The sequence below is a fragment of the Saccopteryx leptura genome, chromosome 7, assembly GCF_036850995.1.
Source record: "Saccopteryx leptura isolate mSacLep1 chromosome 7, mSacLep1_pri_phased_curated, whole genome shotgun sequence".
Taxonomy (NCBI): domain Eukaryota; kingdom Metazoa; phylum Chordata; class Mammalia; order Chiroptera; family Emballonuridae; genus Saccopteryx; species Saccopteryx leptura.
Genome location: NC_089509.1, coordinates 100,078,614 through 100,101,956, shown reverse-complemented (window position 1 = coordinate 100,101,956; position 23,343 = coordinate 100,078,614). Strand labels below are relative to the sequence as shown.

The following is a 23,343-nucleotide window of genomic DNA, read 5'->3' as shown; positions in this document are numbered from 1 at the left end:
CAACTGGAAGTTATTTTAAAATAAGCAAAAGCCACTGAAAGATACTGGTCTGGGACCCAATTTGGGAGGAAGAGTTGGTTGAGAAGTGCTCCTTTGGTCAAGAATTAAACCAATCCTTGCGCAGGAAAAGAAGATCTGTGGCAGAGAAAACCCGTGGGTTTCTCACCCCAGTCGTCACGAAAACTATGCCGTGAAAAGGCTTCTGACCCACTGACACACAGCAAGTTGGACCAATTCTTTCTTTGAGGGACGGAGGAACAAAGAAAAATTCTTTCGTTCGGGGTATTGGAAGGATGGCTTCCCAGTTTCACCAGCTTCGGGTCCTAGTCTGGAAAAATTGGCTAGGTGTCAAAAGGCAGCCGGTGAGTAAAAAATATGAGAGCGGGGCTCTGAGGCGACGCTCTGGGCAATCCTAAAATGTGATGATGTTTATGAGGTAAAAAGAGAAGAGTTTTAATTTAATTCTTTTAGCGGGAAATAAGCTATTTAGAAACCATCCCTACTTCTGTCTTCTAGCTAAAGGCATAAGTCTAAACTTGTCCCTAAAGCAGGCGTTTGATTTCAGTAAATTAAAAGAGTAAACCAGAATATGCCCTGGGCAAAGAAAGGGATGCGTCTTGTTACTGGTTGAGTCGAAACTAGTGTTGAATTCTAAGTTTTTGGCCAAGACGCTTTAAGAACTTTTCTTAATGAATTTAGTTAAAAGTGCAATGAAGAAATGTATCGGATGACAGGTACAATAAATGAGAGAGATGTACTTGGAAACCAACAGCAACAGAAAGCTTGGTTGAAAAGTAAGATATAGAAAGGAAATAGTTTGAAGGTTTGTTGGTATAAAAAAGCTTCTAAGTACTTTTAGTTATCTAAAAATTATTGACTAGAAATGCCAAGCAAGAGCCAATATATGTGCCGTATTTTCAGGAGATTAAGAATTACTGGAATTCATTGCTACAGTCTGTCTACTCTGCTCATTGCAACATCTTTTTTTGTGTGTGCTCTTATATTCAGGTTTGTTTTTTAAATTACAAAGCCAGCTATTAGATCCTCGCCAGATAGGGTCCTGGTAGATTAAAGAAATTGGCTCCTGTGAGTTGCCACACGTTTGGAAGATGTTTGAAAACCAGAGCAATCCAAAAAGGCACTCAGTATACTTCATATTAGAGTGGCAATTCCCAGCCTTAAATGAATACTATAAATATGCAAATAATATGCGTCACAGAAACCAACATTTTATCTATGCACTTTATCTCATTCTAGGTTTGCTCCTAGTTCCTAACTCTTTACTTAAGTGTCCTGATGTATATATTAAGAAGGAGAAGTAAATATGCACTCACCTTTGTGAATTTGGTGGGTAGGATTTTAAATCATAAGGCATCATTATGTAATTGCGTGTGGAGTTGGACATAAAAATTTTAATTATTACTTTTTTTTTACTGTTTTTTTTAAACTGAAAACAACACGAATGTAAAACTTTCCATAATCATCCCATGATAAATTTTATGTGGACTTCGGCCTTGGCTGGTTGATTCAGTGGTAGAGCGTCAGCCCGGTGTGTAGATGTCCCCAGTTAGGTTCCCGGTTAGGGCACACAGAAGAGTAACCATCTGCTTCTCCACCCCTCCCCCTCCCTTCCCTCTCTTTCTCTATCTCTTCCCTTCCCATAGCCATGGCTTAATTGGTTTGAGCACATCACCCAGGTGCTGAGTGAGGATGGCTCTGTGGATGCTCCACCTCAGGAGCTAAAAGTAGCACAGTTGTGAGCATAGCCCCAGATGGGCAGAGCATTGGCCCCAGACAGGCGTTGCCAGGATCGATCCCCGTCAGGGCGCATGCAGGAGTCTGTTTTTCTATCTCCCCTCCTCTTATTTGGAAAAGAATTAAAAAAAAATTTGTGTGGAATTCAACAGGTTAAGAGTCTGGGTAGGTGATTGTGGTCAAACAACAAGAGCTGGGCCCTTGGTGTTGCTTCTTACCAGCTACAAGACTTGAGTAGCTCATCACAGCTTCTCCGAGCACTGGCTTTCCCATTCCTAAAACGAACATGAGATCTACCGTATCTCTCTCATAGTGCAGTGAGAACCAGATATGCTAACGTATTTCAAATTGCTTTATAAGTGGTGGCAAACACTTGGCAAATTAGAGGAAATTGGGGCGACGTGGTTGTCATATTTTATTTGATATAATGAGAGGTAATCCAGAAAAATGAAGATTGTGGGGGAGAGAAAAAAAATTATATACAGTAAAGATCTTAAGTGGTGAAAACTCAATAGTTAAAATAAAAGCATAGAGAAACGGAAAACATCAATTATTGCTGATGAACAGAACACTGAGGTTACATAGTTTTCTTACAACTCCATTGTACTTAAAAATTAAAAAAAAAAACACCTGTGGTGAATAAAAGATTTTATTGAGAAATTTTATCCTTAGAAACTTTAATAAGTTTCTTCCTCATCTGTAACATAGCTAGTATATCAATTTTCTACTTTAGAGTTTTTTTCTATTTTAGTCAGTTTCTGTTGGACATGGCATATTTAGAGGAGATGGAAGTTAGGCGTGCTAAAATGTGTTCATTATGATACTTTATATTATTCCTACTTAGCCCCAAACCCAAAAAGCCCCTGTTAATTATACTTTCACCTAGGAAAAGAGAATACATCAGCTATTACCTCAAGAGGAATGGCACCCAAAGCAGAAAAGTCTTTGTTGAAGGAAACAGGATCAGAAAAGTCTAGAATTTGGGGAAATACAGAGGACTCACCTGAATCTCTTATGATCAACTAGAGGGACACAAAAATCCTTTAGAAAATAATGGTGCCGCAAGGAGGAAGGATGACAACTCTAAGTGGAGGGTGAGAGGGCAAAGGAAAATATAGTTCTTTCTTCCTACTTTTGCATAAGACTAGCCCTGTATCTCAGTAATGGAAAGAAAGCTTGAGGACATAGATGGAAAAGATATGTGTGTGCCAATGTTATTTAAGAGGGAAGAATGAGAAAATCAAGAGGTTGGAAAGTTAGAATTAAAGATATAAAAGGAGTTGAAATAAAAGAAAATGGAAGAAATAGGAAATATAGCCAAATTAGAAGACAGAGAATATAAATAGCAGACACACACACACATACACACACACTCACATTTATTTTTTAATTTTTTAAATTTAATTTACTGGGGTGACATTGGTTCATAAAACCATACAGGTTTCAAGTGTACAATACAATAAAACCTCATTTGCACACCACCGCCAATCACCCCAAACAAAGTCTCTTTCCATTCCCATTTTCCCCTCCTTCACTTACTTCCACCTAACCCCCTCCTCTTTCCCCTATTCCTCTGGCTATCACCACACTGTTGGCTGAGTCTGTGTGTTACATACATGTGTAACACACATATATATGAGAAGGTGCTAATCCCTGTACCTTCTTTCATCCAGTCCCCCCAACCCTGCTCCCCTCTGCCAGCTGTCAGTCTGTTCCATGTGTCCATATTTGGTCTATCAGTTTATTTTATTCATTAGATTTCACATATAAGTGAGATCATATGGTATTTGTCTTTCTCTGACTGCTTTATTTCATTTAGCATAGTAAACTTCAAGACCATATATGCTGTCACAAAAGGTAGGGTTTCCTTCTTTTTTATGGCTGCATAATGTTCCATTGTGTAAATGTACCACAGCTTTTCTATTCACTCATCTACTAATAGGCACTTGGGCTGTTTCCAGATCTTGACTATTGTAAATAATGCTGCAGTGAACATAGTTGTGCATATATGCTTTCAAGTTATTATTTTGGGATTCTTAGGATATATTCCTAGGAGTGGGATCGCTGGGTCAACACAGCTCTATTTTAAATTTTTGAGGAAGCTCCATACTGTTCTCCACAGTGGCTGCACCAGTCTGCATTCCCACCAGCAGTGCAAAAGGGTTCCCTTTTCTCCACATCCTTACCGGCATTTGTTTGTTGATTTATTGATAAAAGCCATTCTGACAAGTATAAGGTGATATCTCATTGTGGTTTTAATTTGCATCTCTCTGATGATTAGTGATGTTGAACATTTTTTCATATGTCTACTGGCCATCTGTATGTCCTCTTTGAAGAGGTGTCTATTTAGTTCTTTTACCCATTATTTAATTGGATTATTTGTCTTTTGGTGTTGAGTTTTATAAGTTCTTTATAAAGTTTGGATATTAAACTCTTGTCAGGTGTAATGGTGAATATGTTCTCCCATCAGTGCGTTATCTTTTCATTTTGTTGATTTTCTTTTTACTGTGCAAAAACTTTTTAGTTTGATCTTGTTCCATTTGGTAATTTTTCCTTTGTTACTCATGCCCAAGGAAGTATAGCAACAAAAGTATTGCTGTGAGAGATGTCTGAGATTTTTCTGCCTATGTTTCCTTTTAGGATTTTTTATAGTTTCACAACTTACATTAAGGCTTCTATCCATTTTGAGTTTATTCTTGTGTATGGTGTAAGTTGGTGGTCTAGTTTCATTTTTTTGCATGTACCTGTCCAATTTTTCCAACATCATTTATTGAAGAGACTGTCTTTCCTCCATTGTGTGCTCTTGCCTTTTTTGTCAAATATTGACTGACCATAAAAGTATGGATTTATTTCTGGGCTCTCTGTTGTGTTCCATTGATCTGCATGCCTGTTCTTATGTGAGTACCAGGCTGTTTTGATTACAATGGCCTTGTAGTATAGTTTGATATCAGGTATTGCGATGCCTCCAAATTTGTTCTTCTTTCTCAAGATTACTGAAGCTATTTAGTGTCTTTTTTGGTTCTATATAAACTTTTGGAACATTTATTTTAGATCTGTGAAATATGTTATTGGTATTTCAATAGAAATTGCATTGATTTTACAAATTGCTTTGGGTAGTATGGCCATTTTAATTATATTAATTCTTCCAATCCATGTACATGGTGTATAATTATACTTATTTGTATTTTTCAACTTCTTTCTTCAGTATCCTAAAATTTTCCAAGTATAGATATTTTGCCTCCTTGGTTAAACTTATTCCTAGGTACCTTATTTATTATTTTTTGTTGTTTCAATACCTGAGGTTGTTTCCTTAATTTCTCTTTCTGATAGTTCATTATTGGTGTATAAAAATGCTACTGATCTCTGAATCAGGAGCTGTTTCTCTGAAAAGATAAACAGGTTTATATAAATTTAAGGAGAGGATACAGTCTTGAGAAGGAACTGGGCTTTGTCATCCAGTAAGCAATTATTTTAAATGCAAGCATTTTTAATCTCTATCTTTGTAATTTTTATGAATATGGACTTTAAACTATATGATTATATGAAGAAAACAGAATTTATTATGTGTGACATATATAGTCCTTACTGAATGTCAAAAAAAGTTAATATCACCATCATGACATTCTCCTCCAGTGTGTTTTCAAGAGATTCTATCACAAAGCAAGGCAGTGGGAAAGACAGTTTATTAATGAAGGTAGGGCTCTATTAATGAAGAAACAAATGATACATAAGAAAGAGTTAAAACAGAAAAAAAATATAGTAAAAATATTAAAGTAGAGTGGGTATTACTGAGGAGGCATAAAATTATATACTACAAAAGAATATGCAAAGGAATTTCAAACAGCTATGCAGTCTAATAAGTAGAATGACAACAATAAGTTAAATGATGAATTTGGCTGCAAAAGAGGGAAAATTAGACCTTTAATTTTCAAGGTCATCACCCTCAAAATTGTTCTTAGAATAAATGTTTCTCTCTCTGCAAAATCAAATATCAGAATTCTGGGATATTGGGATTATCTAAATGCTTTTATTTCATAAGTTTTCAGAATGGTCAAGATCTTGTCCAAGGTCACACAGTGAATTTAAGTACCCAAAGTCACATTTTCCCCAAACTTGATCTATTCTTTTTGTTACCTCCTGCTGTTTTTCTATTACTTCTGAGTTGAGTTTCTTTCCCAATATTCTTTGATCCCTGCTCAGAGTTCAATTCACCAATGAAGACATCATATTTGCTAAGGAGGCCTTAGTAGTAATGTTGATTCTTAATAACATTGTTAATCTAAAAATAAAAGGCCAAACTGAGAGGCAACAACATCTATCTGAGTTCAAAGAATAGCTACTCAGGAAGCAGTACATTAGTCTGAAACCCAAACTGTGTTCTGATTATGGGGTGAAGGCAAGGGTTTTTATGAGAAAGGGAAAAGAAATAATTACATGAAGGAGAAAAGAATTTCTATGGGTGTTAACAAGCTATGTTATTCATTTGCTCTACATGGCTGTTCACTGACTCTAAAGAAGGTCTTTAGTCTTAAGGCTTGGTGATCAGGATGTCCATTTTCCTGTTAGCTCTACGAACAGTTGTGTGAAAGACAAGGCTACTCTGGTCCAGTCCAAAGGTTATTTTGCCCAAGCCAAACAGTCTAAGGGTTCAAGAAGCAAAGTTGTATGGCCTTTTCTCTGGGAGGGTGGCTCTGACTTCATTTTGAAATGACTTCATCTATTTTTTTTATTTTTATTTCTCCCTTTTGATTAAGGTCTTTCCTTTAAAATATCACTGATCAACCATCAGAAAGCAACACTGGTCAATTGTTGAAAGCTTCAGTGATCTGTTCCAGGGAAGTTTATTTCCAGTATCTCATGTCCCATGCAGGACAGAGACTGGTTTCCTCAGGACTCTGAGGTCACATTTCAGAGAACCACAACAGAGGGAAGTCTTACTGTCATATTTCTTCCTTTTTTTTATTAAGTGAGAAGAAGGGAGGCAGAGGAACAGACTCTCATAGGCACCATGACTGGGATCCACCTAGCAAGCCCCCTATGGGACTAATGCTCTGCCCATTTAGGGCCTGTTGATCTGAAACCAAGCTATTTTTAGCTGCTAAGGTGGAGCCCATAGAGCCATCCTCAGCACCTAGGCCAACATGCTGGAACCAACTGAGCCATGGCTATAGGAGGGAGAGAGAGAGAGAGAGAGAGAGAGAGAGAGAGAGAGAGAGAAGGGAGAGGGGTGGGAAAGCAGATGGTTGCTTCTCTTGTGTGCTCTGACCAGGAACCAAACCTGGGACGTCCACATGCAGGCTTGGCACTCAACCACTGAGCCAGCCAGCCAGCCAGCCAGGGATACTGTCATATTTCTTTAACCCTTTGAGTAGTGAGTTTTTTTCCATGCTTGCTGACCCCTGGGAGTGAGTTTTTTTTTTTCAAAAAATGAAATTTGTTTTAGTTACAGTTTTATTAACTTAAAATCATGTTTGTTTGATAACCAATTTATAGAAATAAGAAGAACATACATTTGCCTTATTTTAATATTGCCTTACACATTTTAAAAATAAATTGATTGTATTCTGGATAGTCAGGAGCCATGAGGACGTACATGAACGTTCGTACTACTCAAAGGTTTAAGGGCAAACATCTTCTTCAGTTAGCTCCTTGAGGTTTTCAGATGAAGTCTCATAGGCCTTAGTGGTTATCTCAAAGTGCTGAGAGATCGTTATCCAAGTAGTGTCTTTACAACATTGAGCTATGTAAAGCAGACAAAATATTATAACAAGAATCTTTTTAATGACAAAGTGCCAAACTGAATTTGAAGAATAGACTTGAGTAGGAGACAATGCCTGAGTGTAGCCAGATGAAAAGGTCAAGGACAATGGGGTGTTGCAATCAGGTATTTAATAATAGACATTTCTATGGAAATAAAAGAAAAACAGAGGTTAATGGTAAGAAACTAGTTTCTGAGCTGAGGGGGCAGCTAGTCAAGAATAATTTTAGATATCAGGGTTGAAGTGTCTTTTGCAGTTTGAAATGTCTCTTATGATGTCATCCATTGTTTGGGTAGACTTTCCAAATGGCTTGCACACATCAGGCATGAAGATTGTTTCAGCGTGAACATTAGTGGTGATTTCTGTGAAATTTATATCAAGTCAGTTACAGTCCATTTGCAGGGCTTTGGGAAAACAGCAGCTTTAGTTCTCAATGATTCCAAGTCAAAAGTGGGAGAAAAGTGGGAAACATTAGTTTGGAGAGTTGTATCCAAATATTTGAGCAAACTAAAAGAATTCAGAATTCAATCCAGTTGACAGGTGAAAAAAAAAAGAAACCTAGAAGATAATTAACAGAACAAATATCCATAAGTGTGTTTTATAGCTTCTATCGAAACATAATTCTCTCTTTCTGTACAAGTATCTACATTTTTACCAAAGATATTTTGCAAGCAAATTAATTTTACTATAATTAAGTCCAGTTTTAATAAACTTTCTTGATTATCTACATAATAGCATCACATATAGCAATTAATCATATAAACTCTTTTCAATGTGCTTTGCAGGAACTTTGAAAAAGTTATCTTCAGACTGAGATTTTAGCAGCCTCTTGAAGTTAAGAGGCCAAGCCAAATACTTGCCATCAGACTTCACCTGCAGTATCTTTAGATTTGAGATGATTCCTGTTGTCTTGAGGTTCCCAAAATATCCTGAGGTTCCTAGACCTGCTAGGAAGTGACCTTCCTTACGCACCTGGTTGAGAACCCTATAAGCAAGGTACCACACCAGGTTTTTCCAAGGAGGCTTAATTGGCTTCTAACCCATTTCATGACCAACTCATCGCAGGTGCCTTTATTTGAGGTGTCTTAGTGCCCTTCCGAGTCTTAAATGCTTTACCCTGTCCACTGATTTTGCAGCTTTGTCTTCCAGGATTCCCTCAGCAATAACTTTTACTTCATGTGCATTTAACCCACAGTAACGTTTGTTTAAGTGGACAATGGTCTGGTGAAATCTGCAAAAACTGTCAATTTGCTGGGGGCCAGACCAGACAATAGGTTTATAGGATTTATTATGCCTGTGTCTTCCCTTTGAAATTTCTTTCTTATGACAACACAACAGACAAAGACAAAGAAAAAAAACACATAAAAACACACAGCAAAAATTCTCACTCACCCACGGCGGGGGAGGGGGGGGGCTTGTGAGCATCTCAACCCAGGGAACTTCTTACAAGCCTGAAAGAAGCCCTTCCTGAGGGAAATGCCTCATGTGGCAGCAGCTGTGGGGACCCTAAGACAGTTGTTCCCAGGGCAGTGCCTCCCTGAGGGAATTTTCCCTCCTGATCTCAAACAAAGGCACTGACCCCAACTAAAAACGGAGGAAAGTCAGGAGTTTGCGAGAATTCACCACTGAGGGAAGCGGGTCGTCCATGGAAACGGTGAACACAACTGAGGTTCATGTGGGTATTTTACCCTGTTCCAGGGAACTCTGGTCCATGAAGGTCGTTTCAGATCCCAATTCTGTCACCATATTTGTTAACCTAAAAATCAAAAGCTAAAGTGAGCAGCAACAAGTATTTATTTGAGATCAAAGAATAGTTAACCAGGAAGCGCTGATTTAGGCAGAAACCCGAACAGTGTTCTGAATACGGTGTATATTATAGGCAATGAGTCTTTGTGAGAAAGTGAAGGGAGATAATTATATAAATAAAAGGAAGGAACTTTTATTGCTAATAAACTAAGTTCTTCTTTAATTTTACATGGCTATTTACAGATTCTAAAAGACTGTCTTTAATTTTCAGCCTTGTATTCAGGATATCCAATTTCCTGTTAGGTCTACAAATAGTTGTTTGGAAGACAAGGCTGTCTTGCCCTGGCCAAAGGTTATTTTGCCAAAGTCAAACATTTCTTTTTTCTTTTCTGAGGTTGGAAACAGGGAGGCAGTCAGACAGACTCCTGCATGCGCCCGACTGGGATCCACCCGGCATGCCCACCAGGGGACAATGCTCTGCCAATCTGGGACGTTGCTCTGTTGCAACCAGAGCCATTTCTAGCGCCTGAGGCAGAGGCAAGAGAGCCATCCTCAGTACCTGGGCCAACTTTGCTCCAATGGAGCCTTGGCTGCAGGAGGGGAAGAGAGAGACAGAGAGGAAGGAGAGGGGGAAGGGCGGAGAAGCAGATGGGTGCTTCTCCTGTGTGCCCTGGCCAGGAATCGAACCCAGGACTCCTGCACGCCAGGCCGATGCTCTACCACTGAGCCAACTGGCCAGGGCCCAAAGTCAAACATTTCAAAAGCTGAAAGAACAAGATGGACAAGGCCATCTCTCTGGGATGGTGGTTCCAACTCCATTCTGAAATGGCTCCATTTTTGTCATTTTACCCAATTGCAAAAATAGGAATACTAAAAGAGTGTGGAAAAAAATACATTAATCACTAACAGAACTGTTAGGTAATAGAGAAAATCAATTAGATGCAGTTGCTGCCCTGCTGGGTTTATAATGTAACTCTAAAAATAATGGAAAAATGAAGATACATTCCACTGGAAATGGTTAGCAACAGGGAGGCTCACCTAATGAGATGCTAGTTAATGACAGGAAAGAGGCCCAGAGCAGCAGAGACAGAAAGAAAGACAGAAAGAGAAGAGTTTGTCTTTCCTTAGGAAGGCTGGTCCTGGATAGCATATCAAGGAGTGATTTTCAATGTCTATAGAAGTGGAATCTAATTCCTGACTTAGGACCTGAAGAAGAAAAATTAACTTCAGCTCTTTGTTTTCTGTTGCAACTTTATCTAGTGGATCACCCTTTAGCTAACTTGATGATGGAACTGTTTGTTTTTTTCCTATCACAGACATTGCTACAATTTGATAAACTTCTACCGCTTAGGATCAAGTTTGACACTTCCTCTCCAAATCTCACTTCACTCATATGACTTACCCTCAGAGTGACTAGAGAAAGAGAGATCTTAGCTTCAAAATTTTGGAGCAGGTTGCCCTATGTATTAAAATAATTTTTACATTAATAATTTTGGGGATTAAATTCTAATCCCAAAATTTAAAATTCTAAATTATATTAACATTTACCAAGCCTTATACAATTCACTCAACTACATGTTCAAATGTTCCAGGCCCTTTTATCTCTCTGGGTCAGTACCATTTACTTCCCTAATACCTTTTAATTCTTAAAAAATATTAGATCTACTTGTTGATTATGGTGCTTGTCACATAATAGACATACACATCTTATTAGTTTAGTAAATCAATAAAAAGTAAATAAAATATTTTAGAAATAAGATTAGTAGAGGAATAAATTAGCTTAAAGTCTAATAAAAATGTATTTTCATGTAGAAACTTTCATAGAAAGTTTACCAATCTCCAAAATGTATTATAATGTATAAGTACAGGTTTCAGAAAAAATCCTTGTACCCAGCTTCCAGATGGGTCATTTATATGGATGACAGTGTTAACAGGCAGAAAACCCAATTAACTGGGAACTCTTGCTACTTTTGTTTTCTTGTTTTGGGGGTTGAGCTAAGGTTTATTACAGATATAAAGTAGCAAGCTCTGACCTCAGAATGTGAACTTGGAAACCTTCTCTTACCATCAAATAACAGTTATCCTTGACTTCTGGAACAATCCACACAGGTAGGAATAGGAGGAGAAGAAAGAGATAGTGTGCTTTATGTATGGGAGGTTGGGCAAATTTTATTTTCAAGTTTGTAATAAAAAGTTATGAATTGAGATTATAGAATGACCTTTAAATGACTTTTAATGTTGTGATAGGCTGAACTAATGAAAGTGTCGTATTGTGGTCAAAGAGAGCTAGTAATCTGTTTGTAGAGGTCTGGCTACGTAACTTAAAGGGGCAGCTGCTGAAGCCAGGCTCCCCGGGTTCACACATCAGCTCTACCATTTAGTGGCTTACATCATGAAACCTTATTTAGTCTCTTTAAGATTCCAATTTTTCATCTGCAAGAGGAAATGAAGTGATTACATTAAATAAAGAAAATTCATATTAAGTGTTTAACATAGCATCTTGCACATTCTAAGCAATCATTAACTATTAGTTATTATCATTTGGGGCTGTATATTGAATTCTGATATAATTGTAAGGAGGCCACTTGAAAATAAGAATTTATGGTGGGAAAGATATTTTGAAATCATATTTAACAGGGAATTGCTGAAGGAACTGACATTGGTACCCAGGAGGAGAGGGGACTTTGTTTCTTTTCAATTACTTGTTGAATTCTCATATGAAAGAAGAGGCCAAACTAAGACACATGAGTGTTAGTTAAAACAAGGAAGATATCACCTTGATATAAGAAAAAAAATCAGACAATATGAGTTGTTTAATCATAAAGAAGTCTTGAGAAATAGTTAACCGCTAGTCACTAGGTACATTTAAGTGGAGGTTGGATAACCATATAGCAGATGATTTCCTCGAATGCACCAGTCATTCTGGACTTTTTTTTCCTGGAATATTTCACCCTCTTTTTCATCTGTGGGTCTTGACCCATATGCTTTCTCCGCTGAAAAGACTCCCACTTCTTTTTCACACTCCATCCAACATGCATGCCTTTTCTTCTGCCTGACCCTTTCCCTCTCTTAGGTTTGAGAATCAGCTCCCTTGCTTTATTTTTCTTACACACTTTTTATTCCTATGTCTTAGCATTATCTATTACATTTGGTTATAATTATTTTTCAATGTTTCCTTTCTTCAGAAGACTGAAAATTTTAATTACTCTATCCTCCATGCCTAGTATATAGTATATAGTAGATGCTCAATAGTTTTTAATTACATTATAATAATAATAAATGATTGCTGTATTGTATGTTAAGATCAAAGTTTCCTTAAGACTCTCCATGACTATAATTCCCTAAAGAGAAATGGAGAATCTTTATTTTAAATGTTTTACTTTATTTATTTTCACAGTTAGAGAAGGAATCCCTATTGCAATCTGAAAATTATAATGATGATCACTATCATTCATTTTGGATATGATCAACTTCTAGTCACTCTAGTGTAAGGGTTGCAAACTATCATCTATCTATCTATCTATCTATCTATCTATCTATCTATCTATCTATCTATCAATCATCTGTCAATCATCTCTATCTATCTATCATCTATCTATCATCTATCTATATCATTTAGCTCTGTCTCTACATATATTGTACATACATTCTGTGGCTGTGTCTAGGCTTGGCAATAGTTGCATATCAATAGCAAAAAGCACACTTAGTTCTCATTGGTCCACTAAAAGAAGCTAGCATTTGCCCTGGTTTGTGGCGCAATGGATTCAGCATCGTGTAGAAGTGCTGAGGTTGCTGTTTCAACGCTGAGAGTGCTGGCTGTATCCCAAGGTGGCTGGTTGGAGACTGGGTCAGGGCACATATGAAAAGCAATCAATGGGTGCACAACTAAGTGGAGGAACGAGTTGATGCTTCTATGTCTCTTCCCCTCTCTCTAAATTAATTAATTCATTTCTGGAAAGTGGGTATTTTTCAGGACAGGGACAAAGAAAGTACATAATAAGGCAGAAACAACCTGTGGAACCAAAAAGGAAATCAGTGCACACATTTTTAGCAATATTTCATGTTTCTTTCTACTTTTTGGAAACCTTAATTCTAACCCAACACTAATGAGTTTGTTCTAGTTTTCTTTACCACGTTTGTAATTCCCCTAGTGGACAGTGAAAACCCTGGCTCTTCTAATGGGGGATATTTACTTTTTGGTCAGCCTCCCTACCTGGAACCAATGCCCTGCTCTTCACCCTGCACAGACACTTGACCTTCCTTACCCAACTTCCGCTCTGACACTCCCTGTCTGGCTGCTGCACTGGGAGTGTCCTCTTTACCTTGCTAGGGACCCATCTCCCTCATTGTGTTACCGTGGGACCCCCAGTCATAGTGTGGACTTATCTCGCTGGGCACCACCTAAGACACTGAATTTTCCAGGAAAGGAAAGGGAAAAGAAAAAGAAAGAATGGGATGTCTCAATAGGAAATAACCCCTGGAGTATAACAGGAGACAAACACCAGGGTCACCAAGGAATTGTTAACCGCTCCGAATGGTTATGCCTTTCAATGTCAAGAATACAGGAGAGATGGAAGGCAAATAAGGCATAGAGGCAAATGTAGGGTGAATCACGATATCAGCAGAAATGTGAAACTCTTAAAAGCTGCTTTTCCTAAAGTTTCCAAGTAGTCCTAATAGCTGTCTGTGTTAGGTCAATGTATTAGCCCTTTCTCTAAACAAACGAAAAGAAAAGCCATGACTCATCAGTTTACTCTTTGGATCTCTGCTACCACATTTGCTTCTAGGTTATTTATGATCATATTTAGAATGGTGTTGAGAGCAGTCCTGCTGCTATGAAAATTTGAATTTTGTTTATTTCCCTCTGATGTGATTCACTTGTCAACCTTAATATCACTGCGATCACAGTGTAAAGAGCTTTGTATTTGGTACCCTTCTAAAATGAGGTATGCAGAAATGTTCCTCAAACCTCTCTCACCCACAGTCCCACGGGCAATCTTGTGATAATAGATTGCTTGTGGGCTTGCTGTGGTTTTTACCTAAACAAAGTCAAAACTCCCTCGAATTACACTGATCCAGATTATGCTTTGGTCGGATTTAAATCATGTCAAATTAATTAGAAAATTTACCAAAACATCTTCATGAAACCATCCAAGTAGATCAACCAGAAGACCACTTAAAGATACCTCATGAGCTATGCCCCTTATTTGAATGTGAATGTACATTTGTGTTGGAAGAATTGATTTCAGTTGCTCACTGAATTCTCGTGAGGTTACTACAGAACAATGAGTAGATGCTCCTGAAAGTAGCTATGAGGCACTAAACCTACTCAGTAATGATGACCTCAAATGTTAAGACCAATAAAACCACAGATGTTACTTTGCTTTTAACCTTACTTCTTTACAGTCTACATTTCAAATGAGTGATGTAAAAATAACTTGTATTATATCTAGGATCTTTGAAGACTATATCAGAAACTAGGCTAGAATAATAACAACACATCTCATTGTTTTTTATATCACTTGAATTTTTCCAAAACATTTTCTGTAATTCTTTTTTATTTGTTTCTTGGAGCAGTATAATAATTTTTTTTAATCCTAGCCTAAGTGTTTTGATATTCAGATCCTTGTGCCCTGCTTTGCTTCCCAACTGGGTATGTGACTCTGGATAAATTATGCTAGCCTTCTGTATCCCAGAGAATAAAACAGTGAGTTAAAATAGATCAAGGCCTCTTAACCTCTCCTATGCTTGGCTGTCCTTGGCAGCCTGGTGAAACATATGTCTCTTCTAAAAATAATGTTTTTGAATCAATAAAATAAATAGAATTACAAGTAAAATGAATTATATTAAAATTCAGTTATTAAGGCTTTTAAGAGCCAATTTAAGATATGGTAATGTGTATTTCTTTATTATAGCATTAAATAAGTAAATATCTGGAACTCTCAACTACTGTCATTTTAATGTCAACAATATGTGTGAATAGCACTTTGAGGTATCTGCAACAACACTAATGGGATTTGAAAATATCTGTGGTTTCTATTAGTGACTAAGTCACAGGTAATCCATCATCAATGGAAAGGCTAAATTCCAATCGCAAGCTAGAGAAAATAAAAATGTAATCTTTTATTTTTCCTATCAAAGTTTATGAATGCCTTGAATTCTATCCATTAGTTGATCTCATCCACTGTGCCACCACCTAGTCAGTCTATTCATTAGTTGATCTCAAAGGAACTTTTCCACAAAAATATTCTGGGACTTTGTTAGTGGTCTTGCTAGTTAGATGTCATTGGGTGCATTTAGAACTACTCTATTCCAAGCGTGGTCCAGGATTCCGGGCTCCTGTGACCTACAGAATCAGATTCCACATGTGTACAAGATCCTCAGGTGACTTGGTGCGCACATTAATGCTTGAGAAGCACTGTGTAGATTAGGCTGTTCAACCAGTCTGGAAGCTTTGCAGCTATGATCAAACCTAACACCTTAGAATTTCTTACATCGACAGTCAACTGCTTCCTTTTTTTAAACACTTTTCCTTAAACCTGGAGTCTAAGAAGTTGGTGACAGGCCTGCAAGGCAAGGAGGGCAGTGTGCAATTAGACACAATGGAGTTTCATAGAAAATTTAGGCCAGGGGTTTCTTAAGGATCAATAATTGGATGGGTCTAGATTGTTTTGGAGAATTGAAGAGCCCCAGGCAGCGGTTTGAGATTTGTCAGAAGCCAATTGTCGCTGGAAAGTGAGGGAGGAATGATAATGAGTTTGACTGCACAGCCAGGCAGAAGCGTAGTTCCAAGGTTTACTTTATTAAGTGCAGGTAGAGTTTGTTCTGTATGGATTGGTTTGAGTGCTGTAACTGTTTGCATATCACAGTTAATGGTCTTGTGAATACATGTTTGAAAAATTTTATACGTTTGTAAAATATGGAACAGTTAATGTCTTAGGAACCGAATCATGTCTACAAGGGAGAAAAGCCACTCCTGAAGTGTCTTACAGTGAAATTCTCTAATAGAAATTTCAGTGAAGTATACATTTTTAGAATATCTATTTTGTACCAGTGAAAATTGAGGGATCAATAAGATACTATCCCTGCCATAAAAAAATTGTCGATTTATTTTGTGAGCCCAGCAAATAAATTGTTGGCAGTAGGAGTACATTAAGTTTTATGACAGAAGCAGACACAAGATGCTATTTTTAGTGGTATGGTAGAATTTGTTGTATCAAACTTTAAATTCCTGTTTGCTCATTTACTCAATTATTTTAATGTCACTTATTTATTCATTTATTTGTTCAGTGATGTCTGTTGAACCATTATCCAATGTCACACCATAATCTTTATGGCTGAGCATAAAATGCTGACTTGGGAAGTGGTAAGATATGCCTGTGTGGCAATTGTGTTGGGTTTTGTATGTTAGTTTAGAATGCTGAGCCTTATCCATCAAGCAACTGGGAAACGAACAGATTTTAAGTAAGGAACATACTGATCAGATTTGAATTTTAAGGTCATCACTCTTGAGTAGTCATGAGAGGTAACTGGAAAGGGGTCTTTAGAAAATTATTTTAAGGTTTTAAGCCTGGAAAACTCTGGTGTGCATTGTTAAGTCTTCTGTATTTTAAAAATATCTCTCATTTTTTTTTCCCTTAATCATATCTTCAGGCAAATACCTGATTTGGGTTGAATTTTATAGTATGATGTACTTCCCATCAGGTGTTTTGGTTCAGCAATATAATTAACTTATTTTTCTATCATTATTTTGCAGCTTTGGACACTTGTCTTGATTTTATGGCCAGTCATTATTTTCATAATTTTGGCTATTACCCGGACCAAATTTCCTCCAAGAGCAAAACCAACCTGTAAGTAAATGAGATTTGTTTGTTTCCCTAACTTTTGAATTCTAGTTAAAATTTATTTTGATACTCATATTTCATTATAACTTTTTAAATAGTGTTTTCTCTTGAAAAGATTTGTATAAATACTTAGTATGTTCTTTATTCTTCGTGTTTTTGACTTTGTTAGAAAGATGAGCTTGTAATATTTATCTAGGAAAATAGAAAAGGGGTAGGAGCCATGCTTTATCTGTGAAACTTTATCTGTACAATTTTGACTCATTCATTATTCATCTCAAATCTCACTACGGAATGTACGACCAAACAAGCAGCAATCTCAGGGAGATCATTGTTTACTTTTGTGTTGTAACAGAAACCATAGGCTGGTATTTGATCAACTGAATGAATGAAATCCAGAGTTCTACCATAAAAACCTCTTATCTCTCTTCAAGGCAGACACTGGAGTGTTGCAAATGTATTGACACGGTTTAAGAGTGGATCGGTAGCCAATTAGTGTCATTTCAGTTACATCTAGTCATTGCCAAGTTATGAATTGGGCACAATGTTCAACTCCGTTCATTGTTTGCCTTTGGATCCAGAACGAAAATGCAAAAGAGTCCTCAGAACTGAGGGAGAGTGGGCTTTTTAAACCCTATGATTTGATCGATGTTTTACTTTTGTTCTTGAACTTTGGAGCCAGTTTTCTTAGTAAAGATACTTAAGTAAATTCTTTTACTTAAGTAAAAGTCAAGTCAAACGTTTGTTTCACAGAGGTTATCTTCTAAACATCCTTGTTAATAAAATTTCTGTAAATAAGATTGTATTTCAGATAAATTATGGCCATTTGCTATATAAAAGAATACTATGCTGAATTATTTATAAACAGAATAATGGTCTAGTGACATTTTCATTCACTCAGTCTTAAGAAATGAAATGAAAGCCATTGGGAAAGTCTACTTAAATCATACACAATAGGATAATTCAAAAGAAAATATCAATTCAATTAGTATAAAACATTTAAACTCGGTGCTAGAATAAATAATTTCTTTTATTTGAATAGCACCTTATTTCTAAAAGACTTTTGCAAAAGTAATTATGTGTTGATGAGATTTTACTAGGTTGTTTATATAAAAAGCATAGTTTTGTTCTCTTCATACTGTGTGGATATTAGTTCTTTATAAAAGCAGATTAATTCCATTCTATACAGTTAAATTTTACAATATATTCTTGCGTATTTTAAGTAGCATAGACTTCAGAAGTAATGCATTCATTACATGAAGACAAATACTCTTTGAACTATTCTGGTTTAAGTTGTTAATTAGCAATTTACTAATGATAATGATAGGAGTTTATAATGCTTTTCCTCATTTATTTCCACCAATTTCTTATTTTTAAGGATTTTTCAGTCATATAAAGTTCCTCTTACAAAACTTCCAAGAGAGGCCCTGGCCTGTTTGCTCAGAGGTAGAGTGTCGACCTAGCGCGTGGATGTCCTGAGTTTGATTCCCAGTCAGGGCACACAGGAGAAGCTTCCATCTGATTCTCTACCCCTTTTTCTCTTCTTTCTTTCTCTCTCCCTTCCTCTCCTGCTTCCATGGCTCAATTGTTTTGAGCACATCTGCCTTGGGTGCTGAGAATGGCTCTGTGGAGCCTCTGCCTCAGGTGCTAAAAATAGCTCAGTTGCAAGCATGGCCCAGATGGGCAGAGCATCGGCCTAAGGTGGGGGTTGCCAGGTGATCCCAGAGGGGCCCATACAGGAGTCTGTCTCTCTATCTTCCCTTCTCTTACTTGGAGAAGAAGAAAAAGCAAACAAACAATGAAACAAAACAAAAAACCCAAGACTTCCAAGAGAGAAATGTAAGTTATGTGAGTAGTTGACTCTAATTGGTTCTACCTAACAGAATTTAGAGATTCATGGAGAAAATGATGAAAAGCTCTTGCAATTTCACCAAATTAAAAAAATATATATTAGAAAAACTATGTGATAAATGAATCATAGGCCTAATCTAAAAGGATCTGGAAAAATACCGTATCCAAAAGAAGATGAATACCAAGTTTTATTATGGACCCATTAACATGATCTAATAATAATTAGCTATGAAGTGATTATATGTATGTTCATGGGTAGGAGAGAATAAAATTATAGGAAAGTTTAAACACCAAAAATATTGTTGCCAGTCTCTCAGATCTTACAAGGCTCAGTCTAAAAATTTGTTTATTGGTTTGTTATCAGAACTGGAAGGGGCTTGATCACTTTACAGATGAGACCACTAGAACCCAGGAAGATTGTGATTTGCCAAAATTCAATCATGTGGGATAGGAGAGAAAGGTTTTGGAAACTACTGTTACTTATTCTTTGTCCATGAGATTTATAAAGTATCTTACTCTCTTATATGAAGAGAGAAATACAAATTATGTCCAAGAGTTCAACTCATCCTATAATCTATAGAGTACTATTCAATAAATGTAACTTTATAATTAGAGGTGCTATTTTGTTAAGTAATTTAGGGAATCTAAAGCTAATATAGACACAGTTGCCTTTTCTTCTCTCTTGTGGTAAATAAAGAGAACAACTTCAAAATGACAATTTGGATTTACATATTTTTATTTTGTTTTTTTTAACTGTTATTTTTCTTTGTTTCTTATATACATGATAACAAAAGATTAAAATAAGCTACTAATAATAAGCATTTCTTGATCTCATACTATGTGCCAGACACGTAGAGAGGTAATGGCAATGTTATTCACTTCATAGTTGAGAACATCAATGTGCACAGAGATTAACTTCACTAAGACTGCACAGTTAGTAAGTGGTGGTGTCAGGATGTGAACCTCGGCTCTAGAATCTGGTTTTAAGCCACAGACCCACATATTTTACATCTAGTAGTCAGTGCAAATTTTTCATGTTTCATTACTTAGGTTTTGTAAAAGTAAACTAAAAGTTAAAAGTTTGGAATATAAACACCTCTTTTCTGTATCATAAAATCAAGAAATCTGAGTAAGAGGTACATCCCAGTAGGTATATGTATCGGAGTTATCCTAAATATCAGTATTCAGTGTGGAATGCTGGCTCTGACGAATTCTGCGTGAGTCATGGTAGTTGTAAGTACCATGGAAATCACGTCCCGCTTGACAGAATTAAAATCCTTTCTGGGCTACGCTGACTTCTTCAGTGCAAGTTGGGCAACAGAGAAATGGAGATGAAACCTCAGATTACACCCTAGCTGAAACTCAGCTGCGGTGAGAACGGGAGTTGTCATCCTGTGGGCACATTCTACTCCCAGGACAGCTGGGCAGGTCTGGAGGACTGATAAAGCATTCAGCCCAAACTTCATGAGCTGCTCAGAGGACTGGCTCCATTGTCTCCTTGACTTGGGAGTCTGGAGGGGTCTGCATTTGGGATGAGTAGGGAGGCTGCTGTAGCCTTTGCCACGGTGAGCACCAGTCCGGAGCAAAACGATTGCTTTTGGCATCGTTTGCTTTCACTTACTCCCTTTTGTGTTGCCACCAACAGCACAAGTCAAGACCCTTTGCAAATAAGAAGTTCCAGGTAAAGAAAGCTTCCAAAGCCTGGCAGGCAGGGCCTGATGCTTCTCATTCACACGGTGGGGGGAAATGGGCTGAGGCGGCACGCTGGAATTAATTCCAACCTCTTATAATCTCTACATGCAGTGGCTTGTCAACAGGCAAACTTAAAGCCAAAACACCATGCTCGGGAGCAAAGGCAGACAAAGCAAAACAAAACTCTCCAAAATACATTTAAACTCAGCCAAGCTATAATGTTCAGGGAGTTCATTTTTTCTCCTTTTAACGCATTTATACCCGGAAAGTGCGGGCGTGCAGTTCCTCATTACTGTGGCACTGCCTACTTTTAAGAACAGTAAAACCCTGCTCTAATGAGATAAGTGGGCTCCAAAGATGCAGTCCTGCCAGACAAGGAGTCACGTTTTTATGAACTTAATGAAAAACAGTATTTTTCAAGTGGTAGAAAATATCACTAAAAGCACAACAGAAATGACACTGTACAAGTATTACCGTGATTTGAGTTAAATCTGAACTCTCTTGAGACGGTCACTTTCTAACACCCTTCCCCACTTTGGGAGATAAGAATTTTGCCCATCTCACATCTGAATATAGAGGCTGGTGGAAAGCAGAAGCCACCTACTAAATGAATTATATCCAAAGTTGTGTTCTTATGGGGTTATAGTGGATGCCACCTATCCCGATGTGACTAGCTGGCTTTGGTGAATGCAAGACTGACATTCCTAGCATGTCTTCTAACTTTTGTAGCATACCTTTTGTCTTCTGAGACAAATAGACATAATAATAGGGGTGAACATTTATTGAGCACACTACCACGTATCAGACACTATGTTAAGTACTTGGCATGTACTTCCTTACTTGTACTCGCATCATCTGTTTGAACTATGTAATTTGAATATCCCTATCTTAAAGATGACAAAACTGAGGCACAGAAGTGTTAAGTACGTAATTTACCAACGTTCACCTGGTTCCTCTGTGCCCGAGTCTGGAATCTAACCAGACAGTTTTGACCTGCCATAGAGTGGTTTTGTCCAGGTCACAAGTGCCCACAATGGTAGTACTAAGGTCTGGCTCATCTGAATTTAGAGCATCTCCTTTTTCTTCCTCATACCAGCTCTCAGCACCGTCGCAGATTGAATGTGGCTATAAAAGTGAACTCAATTGGTTTTTCTACTTGTCTGCAGCTCTAGAAAAAAATTGAGAAGGAAGATTGAAATTATTGATTAATTGGTGGTTTGTGGGATCCATGTGTGATGTTATACCTACCCTACCGGAATTAAGGGAAAACTATTGTGTAGTTTTATGCTGAAAGAGCCTGTGAGGCCTCTACTGGCAAGGGCGGTGAAAGTTAGAGGAGTGTGGTTTCTTCTGGCCCAGCTCTTGCTGCTGACTTTTTTGCATGGTGATTTTGTGTTTGTTTTTGTGGAAGTGAAGACAAGTGCATGAGGACAGGATTCTGGGTGTACCATGCTCATCAGTACACTCATGATTTAATAGTATTAAATAGCAAAAGTACCAATAATAGCAATAGTAACAATAATAGTAATAGTAATAGTAATGGTAATAGTAATAGTAATAGTAACAGTAACAGTAATAGTAATAGTAAAAGTAATAGTAATAGTAATAGTAATAGTAATAGTAATAGTTGAGGGACCCATAGTAAATAATTTTCTTTTCTATCTTGATCGGCTCAAGATGTGGATTTTGTTCTGGGAAGCTCAGAACTCATCACCATTCTCTTTGCACCAGGGATTGCTTCATTCAATTTCTTCATTCTCACACGTGCCAGCAACCCTAGGCAGCCTCTCGGTTAGAAATATCTGAGCCATCTTTGACTCCTCCCTCTCCTTCACTTCCCATAACCACTAGCAGTCAGAGTCTAGCTTGTGAAATGTGTCCCGGAGTTAACCCTTTTCTTTCTTCCTTCCTTCCACCCATTGCTCCAAAACTTGTTTCAAGCCTGGATTTCTTCTATAGCTTTTTTAAATTTTGGCATCAGATAGTCTCCTAAAATACTTTTGGGACTTATCAAGTTTCAACTTCTCTTTGCCTAACTTTCAAGAAAGACCTTTAGAACCAGAGTTCAACCAGCTGTCTGTTCTTTCTGTTCTGCAGTAGGATGCCTGTGTCTCCAGAAGCAGCGCTGGACTCAGTTCTCGCATCTCCCCCTGGTTCCTGCTTGGACCCACATGTTCATGAGCCGTCCTCCATGTCTGTTAGAAGACAAGCTCGTGACTGAGGCTTACCCTTTTGTTCTCGCTCATCATTCAAACTCCAGTTATTTCTACTTTTTATCTCTTTTGTTGACATATTGATTATAGTGGTCTTTGAGTGCTTTATGCCTTAATTTTGACTCACTCGCTGGAGAGACAGTACATGAATAGCAGAAATCACATCATAACATTACACTCATATCAGATCCAGCATGATTCTCAACATTGGGAACAAAATAAGAGTTCATTATATTGGGCAGTTGGATACAGTTTCAAAGATTAATATGGGTGATTGAATTACAGAATTCACCAAATAGTGGATGGTAAACAAACAAAGAAAAAAACAGCTCAGTGTGACTCTGAGATGAGTTAAGGACAAGAAGTTAGCTTGTTTTTGGTTTAATTCTTACTTCTCAGATCCAGATAAATCTCACGGTGGTCTGAAAAATGTCCATAATGCTGCTGTTGGGGAGGGGGGGAGGGAAGTGAACAGAAAGCACCCTC

At 37.5% G+C, this 23,343-nt stretch overlaps 1 protein-coding gene across 1 annotated transcript in view; it reads left to right on the top strand.

Moving 5' to 3' along the window:
* Positions 1 to 250: 250 nt before the first annotated feature.
* Positions 251 to 23,343, top strand: part of ABCA12 (ATP binding cassette subfamily A member 12) — a 179,895-nt gene continuing 156,802 nt past the window's right edge. The window contains exons 1-2 of the mRNA XM_066345995.1: positions 251 to 362; positions 17,017 to 17,110. Of these exons, the coding sequence (XP_066202092.1) occupies positions 294 to 362; positions 17,017 to 17,110 (163 nt within the window). The 5' untranslated portion in view covers positions 251 to 293. The remainder of the gene's footprint in view (positions 363 to 17,016; positions 17,111 to 23,343) is intronic.